The 18827-nt window shown below is 34.6% G+C and overlaps 1 protein-coding gene, 1 long non-coding RNA gene and 1 pseudogene across 3 annotated transcripts; 1 reads left to right on the plus strand and 2 right to left on the minus strand.

Annotated features, from left to right (window-relative positions):
• Window positions 1-359: 359 nt before the first annotated feature.
• LOC100780060 (auxin response factor 9) lies at window positions 360-6000 on the plus strand. 2 transcript variants are annotated; one of them, XM_003552135.5, is made up of 13 exons: window positions 360-875; window positions 1060-1155; window positions 1929-1985; window positions 2093-2245; window positions 2358-2442; window positions 2554-2644; window positions 2965-3129; window positions 3233-3352; window positions 3428-3500; window positions 3584-3737; window positions 4155-4696; window positions 4805-4992; window positions 5629-6000. In XM_003552135.5, exons 1-13 carry the CDS (start codon window positions 738-740, stop codon window positions 5759-5761), a joined length of 1995 nt encoding a protein of 664 aa, XP_003552183.1. In that variant the 5' UTR covers window positions 360-737; the 3' UTR covers window positions 5762-6000. The 2 variants fall into 2 exon arrangements, with proteins under 2 accessions (XP_003552183.1, XP_006602602.1); XM_006602539.4 differs by lacking the exon at window positions 360-875 and having other exon boundaries at window positions 1070-1155; window positions 2068-2245.
• A 2372-nt stretch (window positions 6001-8372) lies between these two features.
• On the minus strand, window positions 8373-10621 carry LOC100780588 (uncharacterized). Its single transcript, NR_161161.1, has 4 exons — window positions 10305-10621; window positions 9881-10128; window positions 9231-9555; window positions 8373-8876 (listed from the first exon to the last, which is right to left on the minus strand). It is a non-coding gene; the product is annotated as an uncharacterized lncRNA (long non-coding RNA).
• A 6070-nt stretch (window positions 10622-16691) lies between these two features.
• Window positions 16692-18525, minus strand: LOC100810334 (protein SRG1-like; annotated as a pseudogene).
• Between the last annotated feature and the right edge of the window lie 302 nt (window positions 18526-18827).

Consider the following 18827-nt stretch of genomic DNA (forward strand, 5'->3'; position numbering starts at 1 on the left):
GAACCATATAGGTGACTTATTATAAATTTTTGGTACTAAGAATAAAAAATATTTAAAAATCTTCTTACGATCAAATCCATATCCATAATAATAGAAGTAGAAAGAAAAAAAGAGGGGGGGGGGGGGGGATTGTTAACCCAATTCTAACCATAATACTGTAGATTTTAGAGATTTTTACTACATATATGGTAACTGTAATTGGTAACACAATGGCACAATTACGTCTACATCAGCAGCAATTGTTTATATTTATAGTAATATAAATAAATTAAATTAAAAACCTTAATTCGGAACAGGGCACACACAGGTGCCACACAACACTAAACGAATGCCACAGCCTTATTATAAAACGGACAAACACAACACATACACCTCTAACGGAGGAGAGTTGTTATGCAGTTATGTGGTACTAGCATTCCAAGAAGGAACGCCGTTTGCTTACCTTACACAAAAGAGAGAGAAAGAGGTGTGTCTGTAACGGTAGCAGCAGCAGGTAGCATAGGATTAGCAGACACGATTCCAAAAGCTGCTTCCTCTCATAAATTCTCTGTCAACGCATAATCATTCCATTTAGTTATCATCTGTGACACCATCACACTGCGATCATCATCCTCATTCCTACTTTGCACACCCTTATGACAATGATGATGTCATGGACTTAGATTCATTGGTCACAGTCACAGACTCTGAAGAAGAAAAACAACAGCTTTGAATTGATTACAATACAACCTTAAACGATGTCGTTGAACCGTGGTGGAGGAGGAGAAGAAGATGAACTCTATGAGCAACTATGGAAAGCGTGTGCAGGACCCCATGTGGAAGTTCCTCGTACTGGCCAAAGGGTCTTCTATTTCCCTCAGGGGCACATGGAACAAGTTAGTTTTTATCGATACTTAAGGAAAATTCTTTGTTCTTTTTAATCTGGGGTCGTAGGTTGTCTCAGAATATTGTTGGTGGTGTTGGATGCTTGTTTTGGTTAAGTTGGATTCTTTTTTTTTTTTTTTCCTAATTTTGTTTAACTGCTTTTATTGCTTTATATGTTTTTTTTTCCGGCTGTAGTTAGAAGTATCAACAAATCAGGAACTAAACCAAAGGATTCCACTCTTCAAGCTTCCCTCCAAGATCCTTTGTCGTGTCGTCAACGTCCATTTACTGGTAATTTTCTGATTTTCTCTGCGATCCTAATTTCTTTTCGTTTTTCTTCCACCTTATTTTTTGAGGGAAAAAAATGAATAAATCTTGTTTGGTTGTTGAAAAATTGGAAAGATATTCTTCTTGATTTTGGAGTTACCAACTTACCATGTAAAAATTTGGTCATATGTTGTTAATTAATTAACTTCTGGTAGTGTTCTCCCTCCTTTTCTCCTTCCCTTAAAATTTTCTTATTTTGATTTCATAAATAAACAATAAAAATCTTGTTTGGTTTCTGAAAAAATGGTTAAATGATTATATTCATCTTGGTTTTGTAGTTACCAACTTACCATGTAAAAATTTGGTCATATGTTGTTAATTAATTAACTTCTGGTAGTGTTCTCCCTCCTTTTCTCCTTCCCTTAAAATTTTCTTATTTTGATTTCATAAATAAACAATAAAAATCTTGTTTGCTTTCTGAAAAAATGGTTAAATGATTATCTGGCCTCCTGAGTTGGGATTTGGCTCCTAATCTTAGTCATTGATGAGAAATCAGCTGTTAATATTCCAATATATCAATGATTTGTTACACATGTGCACCTAACATGGACTCTTGATTTTCTCAACTGATATTAGTTACATAACCCTCTAAACTGAATAGTTCACTTTAGCGAAGCAGGATCCTAATGTACAGTATGGTGTTGAGTTATTTTATATTAACAATAATATATTGTTGGAGTTTTGCAAAGAAGGTTGGGTGGAAAACTAAAAGTTACCTTGAATTTGGATATGCTTAGGCTGAACAAGAAACAGATGAGGTTTATGCACAGATTACTCTAGTGCCGGAATCTAATGTAAGGATGTAGCTGCCCCTTATGATTCTCAAAGTTATTTCACGGTCAACCTTAGATTAGATTGTTTTCTCCCATTGTTTAGATTTCTAATGGAACAAATGTCTTAGCAAGCTGAGCCTATGAGCCCTGATCCGTGCCCTGCTGAACTTCCAAGTCCAAGAGTTCACTCCTTCTGCAAGGTCTTAACTGCCTCTGATACAAGCACCCATGGTGGCTTCTCTGTCCTCAGGAAGCATGCCACTGAATGCCTTCCAGCTTTGGTAATACTACTATCTCTTTGGTTTAACTTTTTTATTGATTTTATTTTGGTTCCAACACCAAATCTAGGTTGCTTTGTGATGTTACTAAAAACTCTTTTATTTTTCGTCTCAGGACATGTCTAAATCAACCCCAACTCAGGAATTGGTTGCCAAGGATCTTCAGGGCTATGAATGGCGCTTTAAGCATATATTTAGAGGTAAAGGATGTGAGGAATTATATTTTGGGTCCTTCTGGTTTGTGGTTACTACTTACTAGTGGGCTAGTGGCCTAATGTTTTTGCCTTCAATCTATTTTCCTTTCTATCCAGGTCAGCCACGTAGACACTTGCTCACAACTGGATGGAGTAATTTTGTGACTTCCAAGAGATTAGTTGCTGGAGACACCTTTGTGTTTCTGAGGCATGTAAATTTGATTTGATTTTTTTCACTTTTGTTGGTTTCCTTCACATGGTTCAGCAGATATCTTCTACTATAAAATCCAAGGTTTTTTAAAAACTATCCACGACAGGAATTAAAGCTATAATCATCAATGTTTTTGGGGTGTTTGTGACTGCAATTGTACCCACATCAACCACATTTTTTTCTGTAACTTTCCGCAATATTAATGATCGCAATAAAGCTGCATTAGTGACTACAATTTAAAGCCTTGATAAAATCATGGAAGAATTTTTTATCTATTTGACTGTGCAAGCCTTATTCAAATAAGATTTTGTGTGTAGAGGGAACAATGGAGAATTGCGGGTTGGAGTGAGGCGCATTGCTCCTGTGCAGAGCAGCATGCCATCATCTGTGATTTCTAGTCAGAGCATGCACCTAGGAGTTCTTGCAACTGCATCTCATGCTGTAGCAACTCAGACTCTTTTTGTTGTATATTATAAGCCAAGGTAGAACTTCTAATTGTTGCAAAAATAACTAGGAAATAGAACCTCTGATGATACTATTAGAGTAATCCATATGATTGTTGACATGGAGATTTGTTTTTCTTAGGGCAAGCCAGTTCATTGTTAGTGTGAACAAGTATTTGGAGGCTATCAACCAAAAATGTAATGTTGGTATGAGATTCAAGACAAGGTTTGAAGGGGATGAATCCCCTGAAAATTACAAAAGGTACCAAAATTTACTGCTATAGTTTGTCTTTGTGAGTGACATTTTCATTAGATATTCTAAAACACGGTTTATTAGATTTTCGGGCACAATAGTTGGAGTAGAGGATATTTCCCCTCACTGGGTAAATTCAAATTGGCGATCTCTTAAGGTATTGTCATCTTTGACTATGAAATTGTCCTCTTATTTTTTGTTGTTGTGTGGTATTCATCTATTCTTGTCATCTACTTCCAGGTTCAATGGGATGAACCTGCATCTTTTCCAAGACCTGATAGAGTTTTACCATGGGAGATAGAACCCATTCTGGCTTCTGTTCCTACTACATCATCTCAAACTGCTGCTATAAAGAATAAAAGGCCACGGCAAGCAAGTGAACTTGCAGATCTTGGTGAGGAATTACCTCTTTTAATCCTTTCCAATTCTAAGTAAAACATCAATTTTGTCATTGAAATTGATATCAGTATCACCAATCAATTTGGTTCTTCATTATGAAAAAACAAATTTAATTCCTAACTTTGGTAATGGGTCAATTTAGTTTCTATGATTAACATTATCAATCAATTTGGTCCCTAACAAAGAGAATTTAGTCCTTGACTATAGCTAAAGTCAGGAACTAAATTTTCCTTTTCATAATATCAAGGACTAAACTGACTAGTGATGCCAATTCACAGAATAAATTGTTGTTTTAAATAATATCAAGGACCAAAGTTCCAAGTGGTGCTAACTTCAGGGTCCAAATTGATGTTTAACTCTCCAATTCTTGTATCGATCAATCTTTCTTGACACTTGCATTTCATTTTCAAAGGAGACACACCATTAGCTTTCCCTACTTTCTGGGATGCTGGACTGACACAGTCTGATATGGCAAAACTTAGTGTCATGGCCGAAATCAAAAGGAGTGACAGTAGTTCCCATATGTGGCATCATAACAGTAAAAGCAGCAACAATGGTATATCAATGAATCAGACAGAAGCAAGTTGGCTATCTTCTCCTTCTCAATTATATCATGACACAACCGATGATAGCAAGAGCATCTCAGCTTGGCCTATTTCAAAACCTCACTCAGAGAGATTGAACAATGATCATTTCCTTGACCAGGTTGACAAGGAGATCAACAAAGTAGAGGCTGCTACAAGTTATAGATTGTTTGGGATTGACCTTATTGATCATGCAAGGAACAACTCTCTTTCTGCAGAGAATGCATCTGGAATCACCTCTGAGTGCAAAATTGATGTAAACCATGTGTCCGATATCTCAAAGGCTTCTAAAGAATGGAACCAAGAACAGCTACAACTATCTCCAAAAGAGACTCAAAGCAAACAAGTTTGTAGCAGAAGTTGCACTAAGGTGCTTGACATGTCACATGTGTTGCTTATTTAGATAATAAAGTTAGTTTTATAGTCTTGTATGAAAAATTACTGAAGTAAGCCTTTTGTTTCAAAACATGTCAAAAAGGTTCAAATGCAGGGGGTTGCAGTGGGTCGTGCCGTGGATTTGACCACATTGGATGGATATGATCAACTTGTAGATGAATTGGAGAAGATGTTTGACATAAAGGGACAACTTCAACTTAGGAATAAGTGGGAAATTGTCTTCACTGATGATGAAGGGGATATGATGCTTGTTGGTGATGATCCATGGCTGTGAGTATCTCTTTATACACAGTAATGTATAGTGCTGTTAAGAAAACGAGTAGTGCAGAAAGTGGAATGAAATAAGAAAATTATATTATATATAAAAATTGCAGGTGTAGAAGTTATTAAGAATCATGGACTTATACTCTTCAAGCTTTAGAACTTAATCGGAACATAAATACAAACTTGTTAGTAAAATGGAAGAAGAATATAAGAGAGAAGTTTTAGAGATTTTGTTGGTTTATTTGGCACGAATGTTACTATTAAGAAAGAATATGAGAGAAAAAAGGAAAGCACGAAAGAGATTGAAAAAAAGAATCAGAGATATGGGTGAAGCTTAATGGGAATAGTGAAGAGGGAAAGTGTAATATGATTAGGTAACAACATTTTTAATATTTTTGTTGATCACTGGATATGTTTTATTTGTTTGATTGTAATGCATGCTAAAGTTAAATTACAATAAGTCTGGTAATTTTGGGATGAAAAAATGGAGAATGCCTACTTTTCTTTGTTAATAGAATAGATAATATTGTAAACTAACCATCATTAAACTTCCTTGTTTATATGAACCAATTATTAACAACTTCTTTCTCACTATTAATATAAATACCATATATATTGATTGGTATTATTATGTTCTTTCAGTGAATTCTGTAAAATGGTGAGAAGAATCTTCATTTATTCAAGCCAGGATGTGCACAAATTGAGCTCAGGGAGCAAACTACCTATCTCTTCTATGGAAGAGATTGTAACAAGTTTAGACACAACCGAGACCTGAAACTTTTACATTCTTGTCCTTTCTACTTTGTTAGTTTTCTTCTTCTTCTTCTTCTTCTTTTTTTTTTGCTGTTTCTTTTATTTTTCTTATCTAAGGTAAGGATGTTAGTTTATTTTTGGCTAGGCAAGTTTCATGTTAGATGTGAAACACTGGCTAATTGTAGCTCAATTTAGAGACTCTAGACACTAATTGGGTTTCAAAGACCAAATTGAATATTTTAATAAAAAGTAAATTACACATGTCTCTCTTGAGGTTTAAGAAAATTATGTCTTTCCTCCTTTGTAAAACTTAGACATGTCTCTCCCGAGGTTTAGGAAAATTATACACGTCTTCCTTCTGTTTTTAAAATCTACACAAATCCTCTAAATGTCGTCTAAACATTTAACCGTAACAAGTCATGTGTGTTGACAATTTTGATTAAAAAAGATTAAAATATATTTTTTGTCCTCATAAATATGGAAATGTTTGAAATATATCACTGCAAAAAATTTAATCTAGTTTTCGTACTCAAAATTTAAATCTATTACTTTTTGGCTTGAAGCTAGATTCACGTATATCCGAACCTACGCATATGTTGTTGTAGAAAGTGTCAGAAAAGTTGAAAAACCTAACATTTTCTACAAAAGTATACACCTAGGTTTGGATGTATCCAAATCTAACTTCGGGCATGTAATCGATGTAGAAAAGTTAAAAACCTAACACTTTATACAACAACTTGCAAGTTGGTTCAAATGTACCCAACCTAACTCCGGGCCAAAAAGTAACATTTAAATTTTGCAGGGACGAAAAATAGACAACTTTTTGTAGTTACGGATTCAAAACATTTTCATATTTATGAAGATGAAAACTTATTTTAACATTTTTTAAAACAAAATTGTCAATGTACATTAATTGCTATTGTCAAATGCTTAGACAACATTTAAAAAATCTGTATAGGTTTGAAAAACAGAAGGGAGACATGTAATTTGCTTAAACCTCAAGAGAGACGTGTAAATTTTTCAAAAGGATGAGAGATATATGTAATTTCCTTAAATTTGAGGGGAGACATTTGTAATTTACTCTTTAATAAATTAGTTTTGAGAGGTAAAATTTGGGCTTAGCATAACATTCATTTAATGTATTTGTATTTGAAAGCAAAGTGTGCCTTAGTGACTATTGTCTCAATTCATTTGAATTTGTTGTCAATCTTATTTTCGATAGATGTAGTTGACAATTAAATCCAATTTTTCCCATAGTTTTTGTATCTATAATAATGCGAAAAAAACCTAACTCCAAAAAGTTGTTTAAGAATAATAGTCTTTGAGTTTCTTGATACGTGCTTAAGTTTATTTTTAATTATGTGTAGTGGTTCTAAGATTCTGTGTGAGACTTGTCATTTGGTACAGTAAAGCTATACAAGAGTTTTATTTTAAGCTGCAAGTGGTGTGCTTGAGGGAACTTGAAAGTCATCTGAAAATTGATAGCTTAGTATTCCTTGATTCTTGGTATTTGGAGGAGAAATAATTGTGTATGGTCCAAGATTAGCAAATTCCGATAATTGTTTTTTAAAAGGCAAACAAATTTGTTTCAAAGTAAAAAAAAAATAAAAATCATTGCTCTAAGCATTAGTGTAGAGAATTGAATGGAATGACATCTTTTTCTATTGCTGCGTAACAGTATTTATACACAAGGGTTATCAGTATATTTGAACTGATAACAACCTATAACAACCAGATAAACTAGATAAGATAAATTACAACTTATCAACAAACATTTGAATAAGCTGATAATTTAGCAACATATTTGAATAAACTGATAGCAAAATCAAGCTGGCACAACTGATAACAATCCTTGATACTAGGAGATAAGATGAGGTTCAGCTGGCTGGTATAACAATAAGGTATGCCCTAAACCAAGTGTCCACCAAATTACTAAAGATACTTTGAAATCCAAAGAAAACACACTCTGTTCACTTATAATGGCATAGTTTGATATTTTTCCACCCAAACAATGCGACATATTGATCAATGTCTCCACTCTCCAGGAACTAATTGCCACTCCGACACCTAACCTCCAAATCAGACTTAACATGATTTTACCCTTGTGTCAACCTTTGGGTTTGATGGAAATAGTATTTAACTACTCTTAATAGATTAATATCTTTTATCAAGTAATTATTATTTTTCTAAAGTATTATTATTAATAAGTAAAATTAATTTTGAAAGCCTAAAGCAAGAGCTTTATTGACCTTATCCTTAGGCCGGCCTTGCATTTCAACATTAAAGTTCAGTACATGATTGCATCACGTATATCCAGCGATTTGGCCATCCAACTCCCATTCCCTACCTATTTATTAGCTCTTTTTATGTAAATTGAAGAATTCACTTACATGTCGAGTTGAGATTAGTTATAATCATAAAAATGTGATAATCTTAGATCATATAATAATTTTTGGTTGAAAAGGCTTGGATAGAACTGGCAGCATTGCAACTCAACCGATGTGAGTGTCAAGATGATTCTGCGATGAATGATCAAGTTTGTTTGGATTTGATTCATAAAGGGAAGTACCGTGCTACTCAGGAAAAAAAAAAAACTGAGATGGGGATTGCAAGCTTTGTGGAAATAATAACTGCAGAGATTACGTTACAGAGGTTGGTTCACAATGAAATCTTACTTGCAGTTGGGCTTGGATTAAGTAGAGAGTAGAGATTCTACTCTAGATGAATATGACATTTATTATACAAAATATGACAAATACAATATGGCATTTATTATTATACACGGATCAAAATATGACAGCATGAGGGAGTACTTTCAAACTTTCTTTTCTTTTCTCATTTCTCTTACTGGGCCTTTGCTTTTCTTAATCATCTTGATTCCTTAGATCAGACTCCTTTAACTTTGCCTCATTTAGGTGTGTTTTTCCCTCCAACTTCCTTTTCAGAGATTGTCTCAAATAATCTCCATACCTTACTTTCTGAAACAACTTGGGGTTATGAGAATCTATCATATGATCAAGTGGCTCAACTTCCACGTCATGCTGTGGGCACAAAAATAATCCATAAGAAATCCTTTCCTTGTTCTTATTTGTCATTGCTCTGTGTTCTACACTCTTGTATTTGCCATTACTCCATATCTGCCATGATTGCAAATGAAATAAACTTTAAGTGTGAATAGTTAAATAACTTTATCTTTTGGTACTACTTTTTAATTTTAATGTCTTTTTTTATTTCTATTGTTCTCTTCGTGTTTACTAAAACGATAGGATTAAATATGGTTTCAGTCTCAAAGATATTTGATTTTATGAAAATGTATCATATATGATCCCAATTTGCCTAAATAGCAAAGTAAAAGGAGACAACTATCATACATGTTTCCATATATGAATGACCAAAAGAAAACAGAACAAAATTTTATAGGACTGAAAACATACATCACCCTGTTTGCAAAAATTAAAAAATATATTTAACCTAAAGGATGACTCAAGTACCTCAGTTACATCTCCAACATTGACAACTAGAGCATCTGGTATTGGGTTCACTGGCACCCATCCTCCTTGGTGTCGAATTTCTAAGCCAGTTACATCATCGTCTTGCATAAGCAAGGTGATGCTGCTTGTGTCAGAATGTGGACTCAAACCCTGCACTTGTTCAGGTGTGCTTCAAGGAGGATAATAGTTCAGTCGTAAAACTTGATACGATTCTTTATGTAGTCCAAAAAGAACATGCTTCCGCATTCCCATAATCACTGACATTGAACTAAGCAGTTCCTCCCCAACTCGTCTAACTTCACTTGCATAAGCCTCTATTATCTCCCTGCATTAGTAGATGTATTTCATCATTTGATCAAAAGTTGTGTAAATGTTGAACATGTTTGGATAAGCTTATTCAGAATCATTTCTAGGAGGAAAAAAAAATGAAATGAACTTTTCCATAAGTTCAAATTAGTTTATCCATAAGTGAAAAATGATCTTTTAAAGAAGCTATAAAAGAAAACTTCTACAAATAATCTTATGCATAAGTTAATTTTAGTGTATGGAGAAACTCATTTCATTTTTCTTCTTATTTTCTTATTCTAAAGGTGTTTTTGGAGAAGTTTATCCAAATAGACCCATATTTATCACTTGTGAGGAGTACCTACATGAATCCCTCTGGAGTTTTAGGCCAAAATTGAAGCTTTCTGTACTGGGTGGGGTATGTGATTAATATTAGTGAATCTGACCAGTCAAGTGTCTGCTCTCCAGAAACTACACAACCCTTCCCATAACCATGTGTCTCACTTGAAACCATTGCATACTTGTTCTTCTCTTCTATTGGAAGATTGAAAAACTCAGATGCTGCATCCTTCATTTTCTGCATAAGCTCTGTTTGAACACCATGATTTACTATCTACAAGCAAATGTTAATTGCAATTTCAAGCAATATTAATATTTGATGAAAACCAAGCAAATATCTCGTTTTTGCATGGATATATGTCAATGCCATGGACTAATTACGTAGCCCCAAAGCTCAAGTTTTTTTGTAAAGATACATGAAAAAGTTTTATATTATATTTCTAGCATTACCTGAAAGAAACCCCACTCCTTGCATGCTACGTCAAATTTTAACAACTCCTCCTTGTTTCCATTTGAGAGCAATGCTAAATCAATGACAGGGATCTCAGATGAAAGGTGAGGCATATAATTGGCTTTCTCCAATTCTTCTTGACTCGTCACATATCCTATAGGCACATGCAAAGGATCATTCCTTACCATTTCTTGAACATTTTCTAATGGTATAGATGGAGCTAAAGTGGGTGCTTCCTCCATTTCAGTCACTAAATCTTCATCCACATTGAGACTCATCTGCTTAGACTCTTAGCTTTGAGAGTTAGTTTTGTTTCTAATGGATATTTACATTTTTATAATTAAGCAAAAGCCTCTACAGTGTTTACATTCGTTATTGGAGAATTAGGTAAGCTGGAAAGGCTCTACAGTTTTTACATTCATTATTGGAGAATCAGGTAAGCTGGAAAGCCTCTACAGTGTTTACATTCATTATTGGAGCATTAGGTAAGCTGGGCCCCAGAAAGAAAGGAAAATCTTCCATTTGATTCCAGCACGTTTTAGCCATGAGTTACTCATTGTATCTATCATTCACAAATAGAAAAAAAAAAAAAAGAGAAAACCTTATTTTATTATTACTCTTTTTATCTTTCTTCTTTTAGGTCCACTTAAAATGGGTTGAATGTTTAGATTTTTTCTTTATTTTTACTTATCATATCTATTAGTCATGGATTATTACTTATTGCACTTATCATTGAAAAATAAGAAATAAGAAAAAAAAAACTTACCACATCTATTACTCATTTTATCTTACTCTCTTCTTTTCAGTCCATCGAAAATGAGTTGAAAGTTTAGAGAGAGATATGTCTCTCACACCGTGAGACAGTGAAATTGAGGTTCGAATTCATTCTCTTTTTTCTCTAACGCTTGGAAATCCTAGTAAAACAACAAGAGAAAATGTTTGAGGAATTTTAGAAAAAATGCTACAGATGTTTCTATTGTTGTCGGACTATACACGTAAGCATGCTTAGAGGTAAGAGATGAATTTATTACAATTGAGATTAAAATGAATATGTGTAAGGATCTTTAGAGGATCAAATGGAGATTTATTTTGGAATGTTTACTGTATTGTAATTATGCCTTTATGATTATAATCACGAGATTGCTATGTTTGATAGACCAATTGATGCCCTGATGAGAATTGATTGATAAAATTGAGTGCTCTTGATGTTTTCGTGTCTTTTAACCTATGATTTTGATATGATTATGTGAAATTGTTTGAGGGTTTTACTCCCCATGTTGTGAGAAGTATTTTTGTATAATTCGTTTGTATTTTGGATAATGTTTACTAGATTAGCGTGAGAATTAGATTGTTGGAAATGTTCTTTGTCATGTTTTGGTCTCATAAGTTTATTATGTATTGATGATTATAATACATATATATGTATATAAATTGTTAAAATAAATAAGGAATTAATAGTTCAAATGATAAAATTAAATTGAAAGAAATCAATATAATAAGATTCAACGATAAACACCTTCAATGAATTTTTAGTTTAATTATTTATTAACTCTTTTCAATTGAATATAATATAGTTCGGTTTAATATATACATGTTTTGTGCCATGTAAATATTAATAATGTCTGATATTTATATGATTCATGAGGTGTGATAACATGTTGCGTTGGGATTAAACCATTTAAATGAAATTGAGTGTATGATAAATTGATATGTGTTGAATTGTAAGATATATTTATATTGAGATTTTGTACGTATTGAGTTGTGAGCTATGATACGTGTAACGACCCGCCTCGTCGCTACGATATCACCACTCTAATAACTCAAGCAATTAAATTCTTTTTCTTTCTTTTTTGAAAACGCCATTATTTTGCTTATGAAAATCATGATAAATTTGAATTTCACAAATATGTGTGTGTGTGTGTGTGTGTGTATATATATATATATATATGTCCCCAAAGAGGCACCGATGTTTAACCGAATACATGAATATTAATATAATAGTTCAGTACACATCATACCCATAATGAAGATTAAGTCAGTTCGAACATATAATTAAATCTGTGAATTACATCCTTAATCCAACAAAAGAAACCATGAACCACTATGGAGGAGTTGATTAATAAAACACAACTCTCTCCTTAAAATAATCCTAACGTCATCACGTCACCTTGGTGGCTCCTCAACAGAATCTCATCCCTGCACCCTACTGCTATCATACTGCTCCCACGAACAAGGTTCGCGATCATCACAGATATTAACCACACGATACAAAATTGCAAGGATAAATTCATTATAAAAAGAACCAATGTTAAATCCAAATAATCACAATTAGCAAGAAAACGTAAGCAAACATCATGAGCTTACACAACATCCATTATCCAACACTCACATCCAACAATTGTTCATTGTCCACATTCAACAATTATTCATCATCCATATTCAACAATTACTCATCATCCATATTCAACAATTACTCATCATCTATCCATGGATCCAATCAAGACTGCACAGAATAATGCATGCATCTAACTCAACTCTCAGATGCAATGTGGTACGTACCAACAACAAATCCTAGGAAATAGCCTAAGCGTGTCCACACGACACTCTCACTTAGGAAACCATGCAGAGTTCGTCGAGACTACCCGGTTGTGCACGTAACTGCCCCCCATAGGTGATCAGCCTGGGGCCAAAAGGAGTTCCCTATCAAGTGACAAGCCCCCTCAGTACAAAGTACACTCTGCCACAATTATTCTATTTCCTGTGTCGTATGAGCTATGAACATGGCCAAAAGCAAGTGCCAAAGACCATGGACCAATTAAAGTGCCTAAGCATCACCTCAGAAATACTTAGATTCTTTAACCACACTTGTCACCCACGTCTGGGCCATCCGACAAGGTCAGTGCACTCCACCCCCCATGAACATACACTACATATGACATATGAACGTGGCCCAAAGCAAGTGCCAAAAACCCTGGAAGGTCAGTGCACTTCTCCCCCACAAAGATACACAACATCCAACGTATGAACGTAGCCCAAAACAAGTGCCAAAGACCCTAGAAGGTCAGTGCACTTCACCCCTCACGAACATACACAACATCCAACGCATGAACGTGGCCCAAAGCAAGTGTCAAAGACCCTAGAAGGTCAGTGCACTTCGCCCCCCACAAACATACACAACATCCAACGTATGAACGTGGCCCAAAGCAAGTGCCAAAGCATTTCCAACATCAATCAACATTCCATTTTCACATCATTCTTAACATAGACATCATCTCGTCTCAATGACGTTATCAACAACAACAACAACCTCATTTCATATTCACATAATCATCAACAATACCATCAATTCATGTTGACATGGTCTTTATTAACAACGTCATCTCAAATCAATATCAACATCATCACATATCAATTAAAGTTACCAATAGCAACATCAACAATGAGTCGCATTCCGCATGTAAATATATTTTCCATGCCTGAGGTTCACACTCCCCAAGTCTTCAAACAACACAAGTTTAATAAACAATAATGTTATTCATCAACAATGGATATATCGCACCCCATTCGTTAAAAACATAGTTTTTCTTGAAAGAAAATCAGCATGCAACAGGGACAGACAGATATTCTCATAGCTAGGTTCCCTGACCCTAACTGTGGTGTCAAAATGGTAAATTTTATAATAACTCCCCTCACCTACCGTGAGCTCTCCGTCAGTTCCTCTTTGCGTCACTTAGAGGTCTCTCTCCCATTCGCGCTTGTCGGTCCAACGCAAGTCTCTATATGCCAAAACGAAGGAATTTTAGCATAGGTTTCAAAAACAAGGTCAAAGGCAACATTTGGGATCAAATACCACAGTCAAAACATAAAGGGCTGAGGGGTGGTTCGGATTCTACAAATGGAAACATCATTTTGAAATTTCGATCACGCCAATGTGACCGGGGTTCAGTGAATGCCGCAAAAACAACCTCAAGGTTTTAAAAAGATAACTTTTACAATGTCTTATTCTCTAGGGTTTTTCAAAGGAAGTGTAAAAACACTCCTTTACAGTACCTAACATATAAGAGACACTAAGAGGAACTCAAACTAGTTAGGAGAAGACTTATAAGTCAAGGTTACCTCAGAGAAACTTTGAAATGGAGGATTAAGGGATTTTCTCCATCGAATTTTCAAGGAGGACTCTGAGGATTCTGCTCCGATTAAAGTGTTCCTCTTGGTGTGGGGGTCCAACGGCAAGCAACGACGGCCATTGGTGGTCTTGGGTGGTGGAAAATTAGGTCTAGAGTTTGGGAGAAGTTTTTGGGAGAAGAGGAGAGTGAAAGTCGTGTTTTTCACGCTAAGGACGTATTTATAACCTGCAACTTTCGCTTAGCGGACTTGTCTCGCTAAGTCGAAGTCCACTTCTTGCGCTTAGCGCAAGGATTTAGGCTTAGCGCAGCCCCTTCTGCACTAGGGCTCGCTTAGCGCACCCTCTGGGGTCTCAACGCATTTCCTCTCGGTTGGAATTAGGCTTAGCGCAACTTTGGGTTGCTCAGCGCAATTCCCCTCGGTTGGAATTGCGCTTAGCGTGCATTTTTCACTTAGCAGGAGACTAAAAGTTATTATTTTCAAGATCCCAACGGTCAGGCTGTTGAAACATATCTTATGGATATCCAGACAAAATTTGAAGACGATCCAACGGTTAACGAATCCCGTATTGTGATTTCATTGAACTAAGTTTTGATAAAATCTAAAATCTCATACTTTCAACTTAGCTCAACAAAACTCCACATAATTCAACATCCATATTAAGAAATTCACACATGACTAGTTCAAGGCATACTTCAACTCATTCAAGTCTATCATATAGTCAAACAACACAATAAATACAATTAAACATCAATTTATAACTTATAATATCTCAAGGTGTTATAATACGTACAATCACACAACTGTAAGACCCTTTAAGGGTTAGGAGTTAATGCGCGACGAGTACTGTGATGAGATCCACTGTGAGAACCCGATGAGTTGAATCACTTTGAGGCACGATGAATTAAAATGATTTTGAAAACAATTGAGTAGTTGTGTGTATTGCATAGTTCAAACTTCAGTGACACATATATGATTTTAAATGTATGTTTTAATGAGATGACTAGTCATATGAACATAACATATTAGTATTATTACTATGTGATATCAATATAATGCATGATGCATGATAACATGATGTCTTGGGATTATGAAAGTGTGATGAACTGTGTGTTGAGTATGTGTTAAATTATGAAATCACACGTGTATTGAGATGCTGTGTGCATTGAGTTGTGAGCTATCAACCATACAATCACATGACTATAAGACCCTTTACCAGTGTGTGGTCTGTCTTGTCATGTACTCCTAGCCGTCCGATGAGGTTTTTCACTGACATGGTACCACATTGCATATAGGATTGAGTCTTAGTGTATCTGTTGCATAACGCCTATGTAATGATCATTGAGACTTGTTATGTGATGCTGTCTAAGGAATTGTGTAAATGTGAGATGTGATATTGTATTTGAGATGTGTTGTCTTGAAAATGTGATTAATCTTGAAGGCGTGGAATGTGATTTGTGATTAAATTCTAGGACAAGTGATGTTACGTGTTGAGTGTTAAAATTATGCGAATTGTGCCAAAGTTGAGCCTTGTTATACTTATATTGTTGTTATAATTATATTTTTGTTATATTTATATCACACTTGCATGCTTCCGTTTATCTCTATTTGTTGAGGAATGTGATCACTTACTTCTTGTGTGTTGTTTGTGTTTGAATCCTCTGATGATCTCGAACCTTGTGTTCGTGGGAGCAAATGACTAGGTGGATTGTTTTAAAGAATCTCATGCTGGAGGATATCAGGACACAATACTCTTCTAGGATGTGACATTGGAGCATGAATTTTTGTTTTAATTGCATGATGTTTTGAATATATTATTTTACTTTATTTTATTCTGTTGCTTAACTTGAGTTCTTTTATAAACTTGAACGATTTTGTTTTGAGTTGAAAATTTTTCTGAGAAGTTTTATTTGATAACATTGAAGCGAATGTGGACCTTTTATCCACGTGGATTTAATTATGATTTTATTGAATAAAATTGATTTAATTAGATTCCACATTTTATATGTTTTTTTTCATTTATTTGCATGTTAGGGTAGGATGTCACACTATTCATTAATGGGGATTAGTTTATTGCCAACATGTTTTTGGTGGAGACTAGTTTATTGCCAACTTGTCTTTGTTGGAGATTATTTTATTGTAACTTTTCTTTGATAATTGAGTTTGGTTTCTAAAGGATATTAAATTTTATAAGCACAATCTTTTTATTGATTGGTGGAGAGTAGGTAAGCTGGACTTCATACAAAATCACGGCAAAGAGAGAAAGCAGAAAAAATATTTGATTCCAATTTCCAAGTCATGGGTTACTTATATTCGTATGTTCACTGACTCTTCTATCCCATTTTTTCCTATTTCTTTACCAATTTCCAAGTCATGGGTTATCACATCTATCACTCTCTTTATCAGTTATCATATGAATATGTGAATGTCATAAACCATACAATAAGTTCTCATGTTTTAAGAGGCTCGGTGGATCTGGAAGCTTGAAAACTCAATTGATGTGCGTGTCAAGATAATTCTGCAATCAATGATTAAGTTAGCTTGGATTTGATTCATAAAGGAATGCACCATGCTTCTCAGAAAAAACCAGAGAAGAGGATTGGAAGCTTTGTAGAATTAATAGCTGCTGAGATTACCGAAGTTGACTCAGAATGAAATTTAAATTTCAGTAACAAGGACTTGTATTCCTCTATTATCTCGCTGCATTAGTAGATGAATTTCATCAACTCATCGAAATCCGTGTACATAATTTTCAATTGTCAAGAGTACCTTCTTGAATCCCTCTGGAATTTTAGGCCAAAATTGAAGCTTCCTGTACCGAGTGGAGTAAATGTGCAGCATCAGCACATCTGACCTGTCAAGTGTCTGCTCCTCGGAAACTAGATAACCCTTCCCATATCCTTGTATTTCATTTGAGGTCATTGCATTCTTGTTCTTCTCTTCTATTGGAAGATTGTAAAACTCAGATGATGCATCCTTCATTTTCAGCAGTTCTTTTTGCACGCAATGATTTAGTATCTGCAGAAGTAATCGAAATCTTGCAGCTTTTGATGAAAATCAAGCAAAGATCTAACTTTTGCAAAGATGTCAATGTCATGAACTAATTACCCTAAAAGCTTAAGTTGTTTAAGCAAAGATATACTAAAAGTTTTACATTATTTTGCTAACATTTCTTTGGGCTTGAAGCATGGAGACAACTAGGCTCGAACACACCCCCTTCACAGATACTTGTTAGAACAGGCCATATGATACCATGCTAGATTTTACCTTAACCAATTAGTATTAAGCGAGGGTGCCAGATATGTATTTAAGCAGCATTGCAGAAATTGTCTAATTGAGGCTATCTGGAACTTTCCAATGCCAACATTTTAAATTAATTAATCTAAAAGCTTAAGCTGTTTAGATGACAATACATGAGTGATTTTGGTTATATATGGTATCTCTAACAATCAAATATTTCGGTTATATGGGACAGCACTAGAGTATTTTAGTTGAGGTGGCCGAATAATTTTCTTAATGGCTTCGATATTTCGTATCGGTGGAGTGTCCAAGAATATCAGTATCAAATATTTATGGAATACAAATAGTGAAGTAAATTGAAGTATCGGTGCTTCATAGAATAAAATACTATTAAAACAGTTTCTTATTTCCTTCTTTTGTTATTCTAAAACTTTTATGTTATATAACTATTATTTTATAAATTCAGAACTTTCATAATCATTCAATAAGTAGGGTGACATATAAGGCAAATTTATATGTAGTTTTGGTTTTACAAAAACTAAATCAAACTTAATTCTGTTGATGAAGAATTAATTACCTGAAAGAAACCCCAGTCCTTGCATGCTATGTCCAATTTCAACAACTCCTTCGTGTTCCTATTTGAGAGCAGTGATAAATCAATGACAGGGATCTCAGATGAAAGGTGAGGCATATAGTTGGCTTTCTGCAATTCTTCTTGACTAGTCGCATATCTTTTAGGAACCTGCAAAGGATTATTCCTTACCACTACTTCTTGAACATTTCTAATGGTATAGATGGAGAAAAAGTGGGTGCTTCTTCCACTTCAGTCACAATCTTCATCTACATTGAGACTCATCTTTGTTCTGCTTAGACTGTTAACTCTGAGAGTTAATTTCGTTTCTAATGGATATTTACCTTTATAAGCAAAGCCATTCAATAGTGGGAGTTAGCTTATAATGAACGCGTCTTTGGTGGATATTAGTTTATTGTTAATTCGTCTTTGGTGGAGATTAGTTAATTGTCTACCTGTTTTTTATAGTTGAGCTTTTGTTTCTAATGGATATTTACTTTTATAAGAAAAGCCTTTTTATTCATTGGTAGAGATTAGGTAAGCTGTTATACGTACAAACTAAGAGCAATGAGAGAAAGGAAAATCA

This window comes from Glycine max, chromosome 18 (assembly GCF_000004515.6).
Source record: "Glycine max cultivar Williams 82 chromosome 18, Glycine_max_v4.0, whole genome shotgun sequence".
NCBI lineage: Eukaryota > Viridiplantae > Streptophyta > Magnoliopsida > Fabales > Fabaceae > Glycine > Glycine max.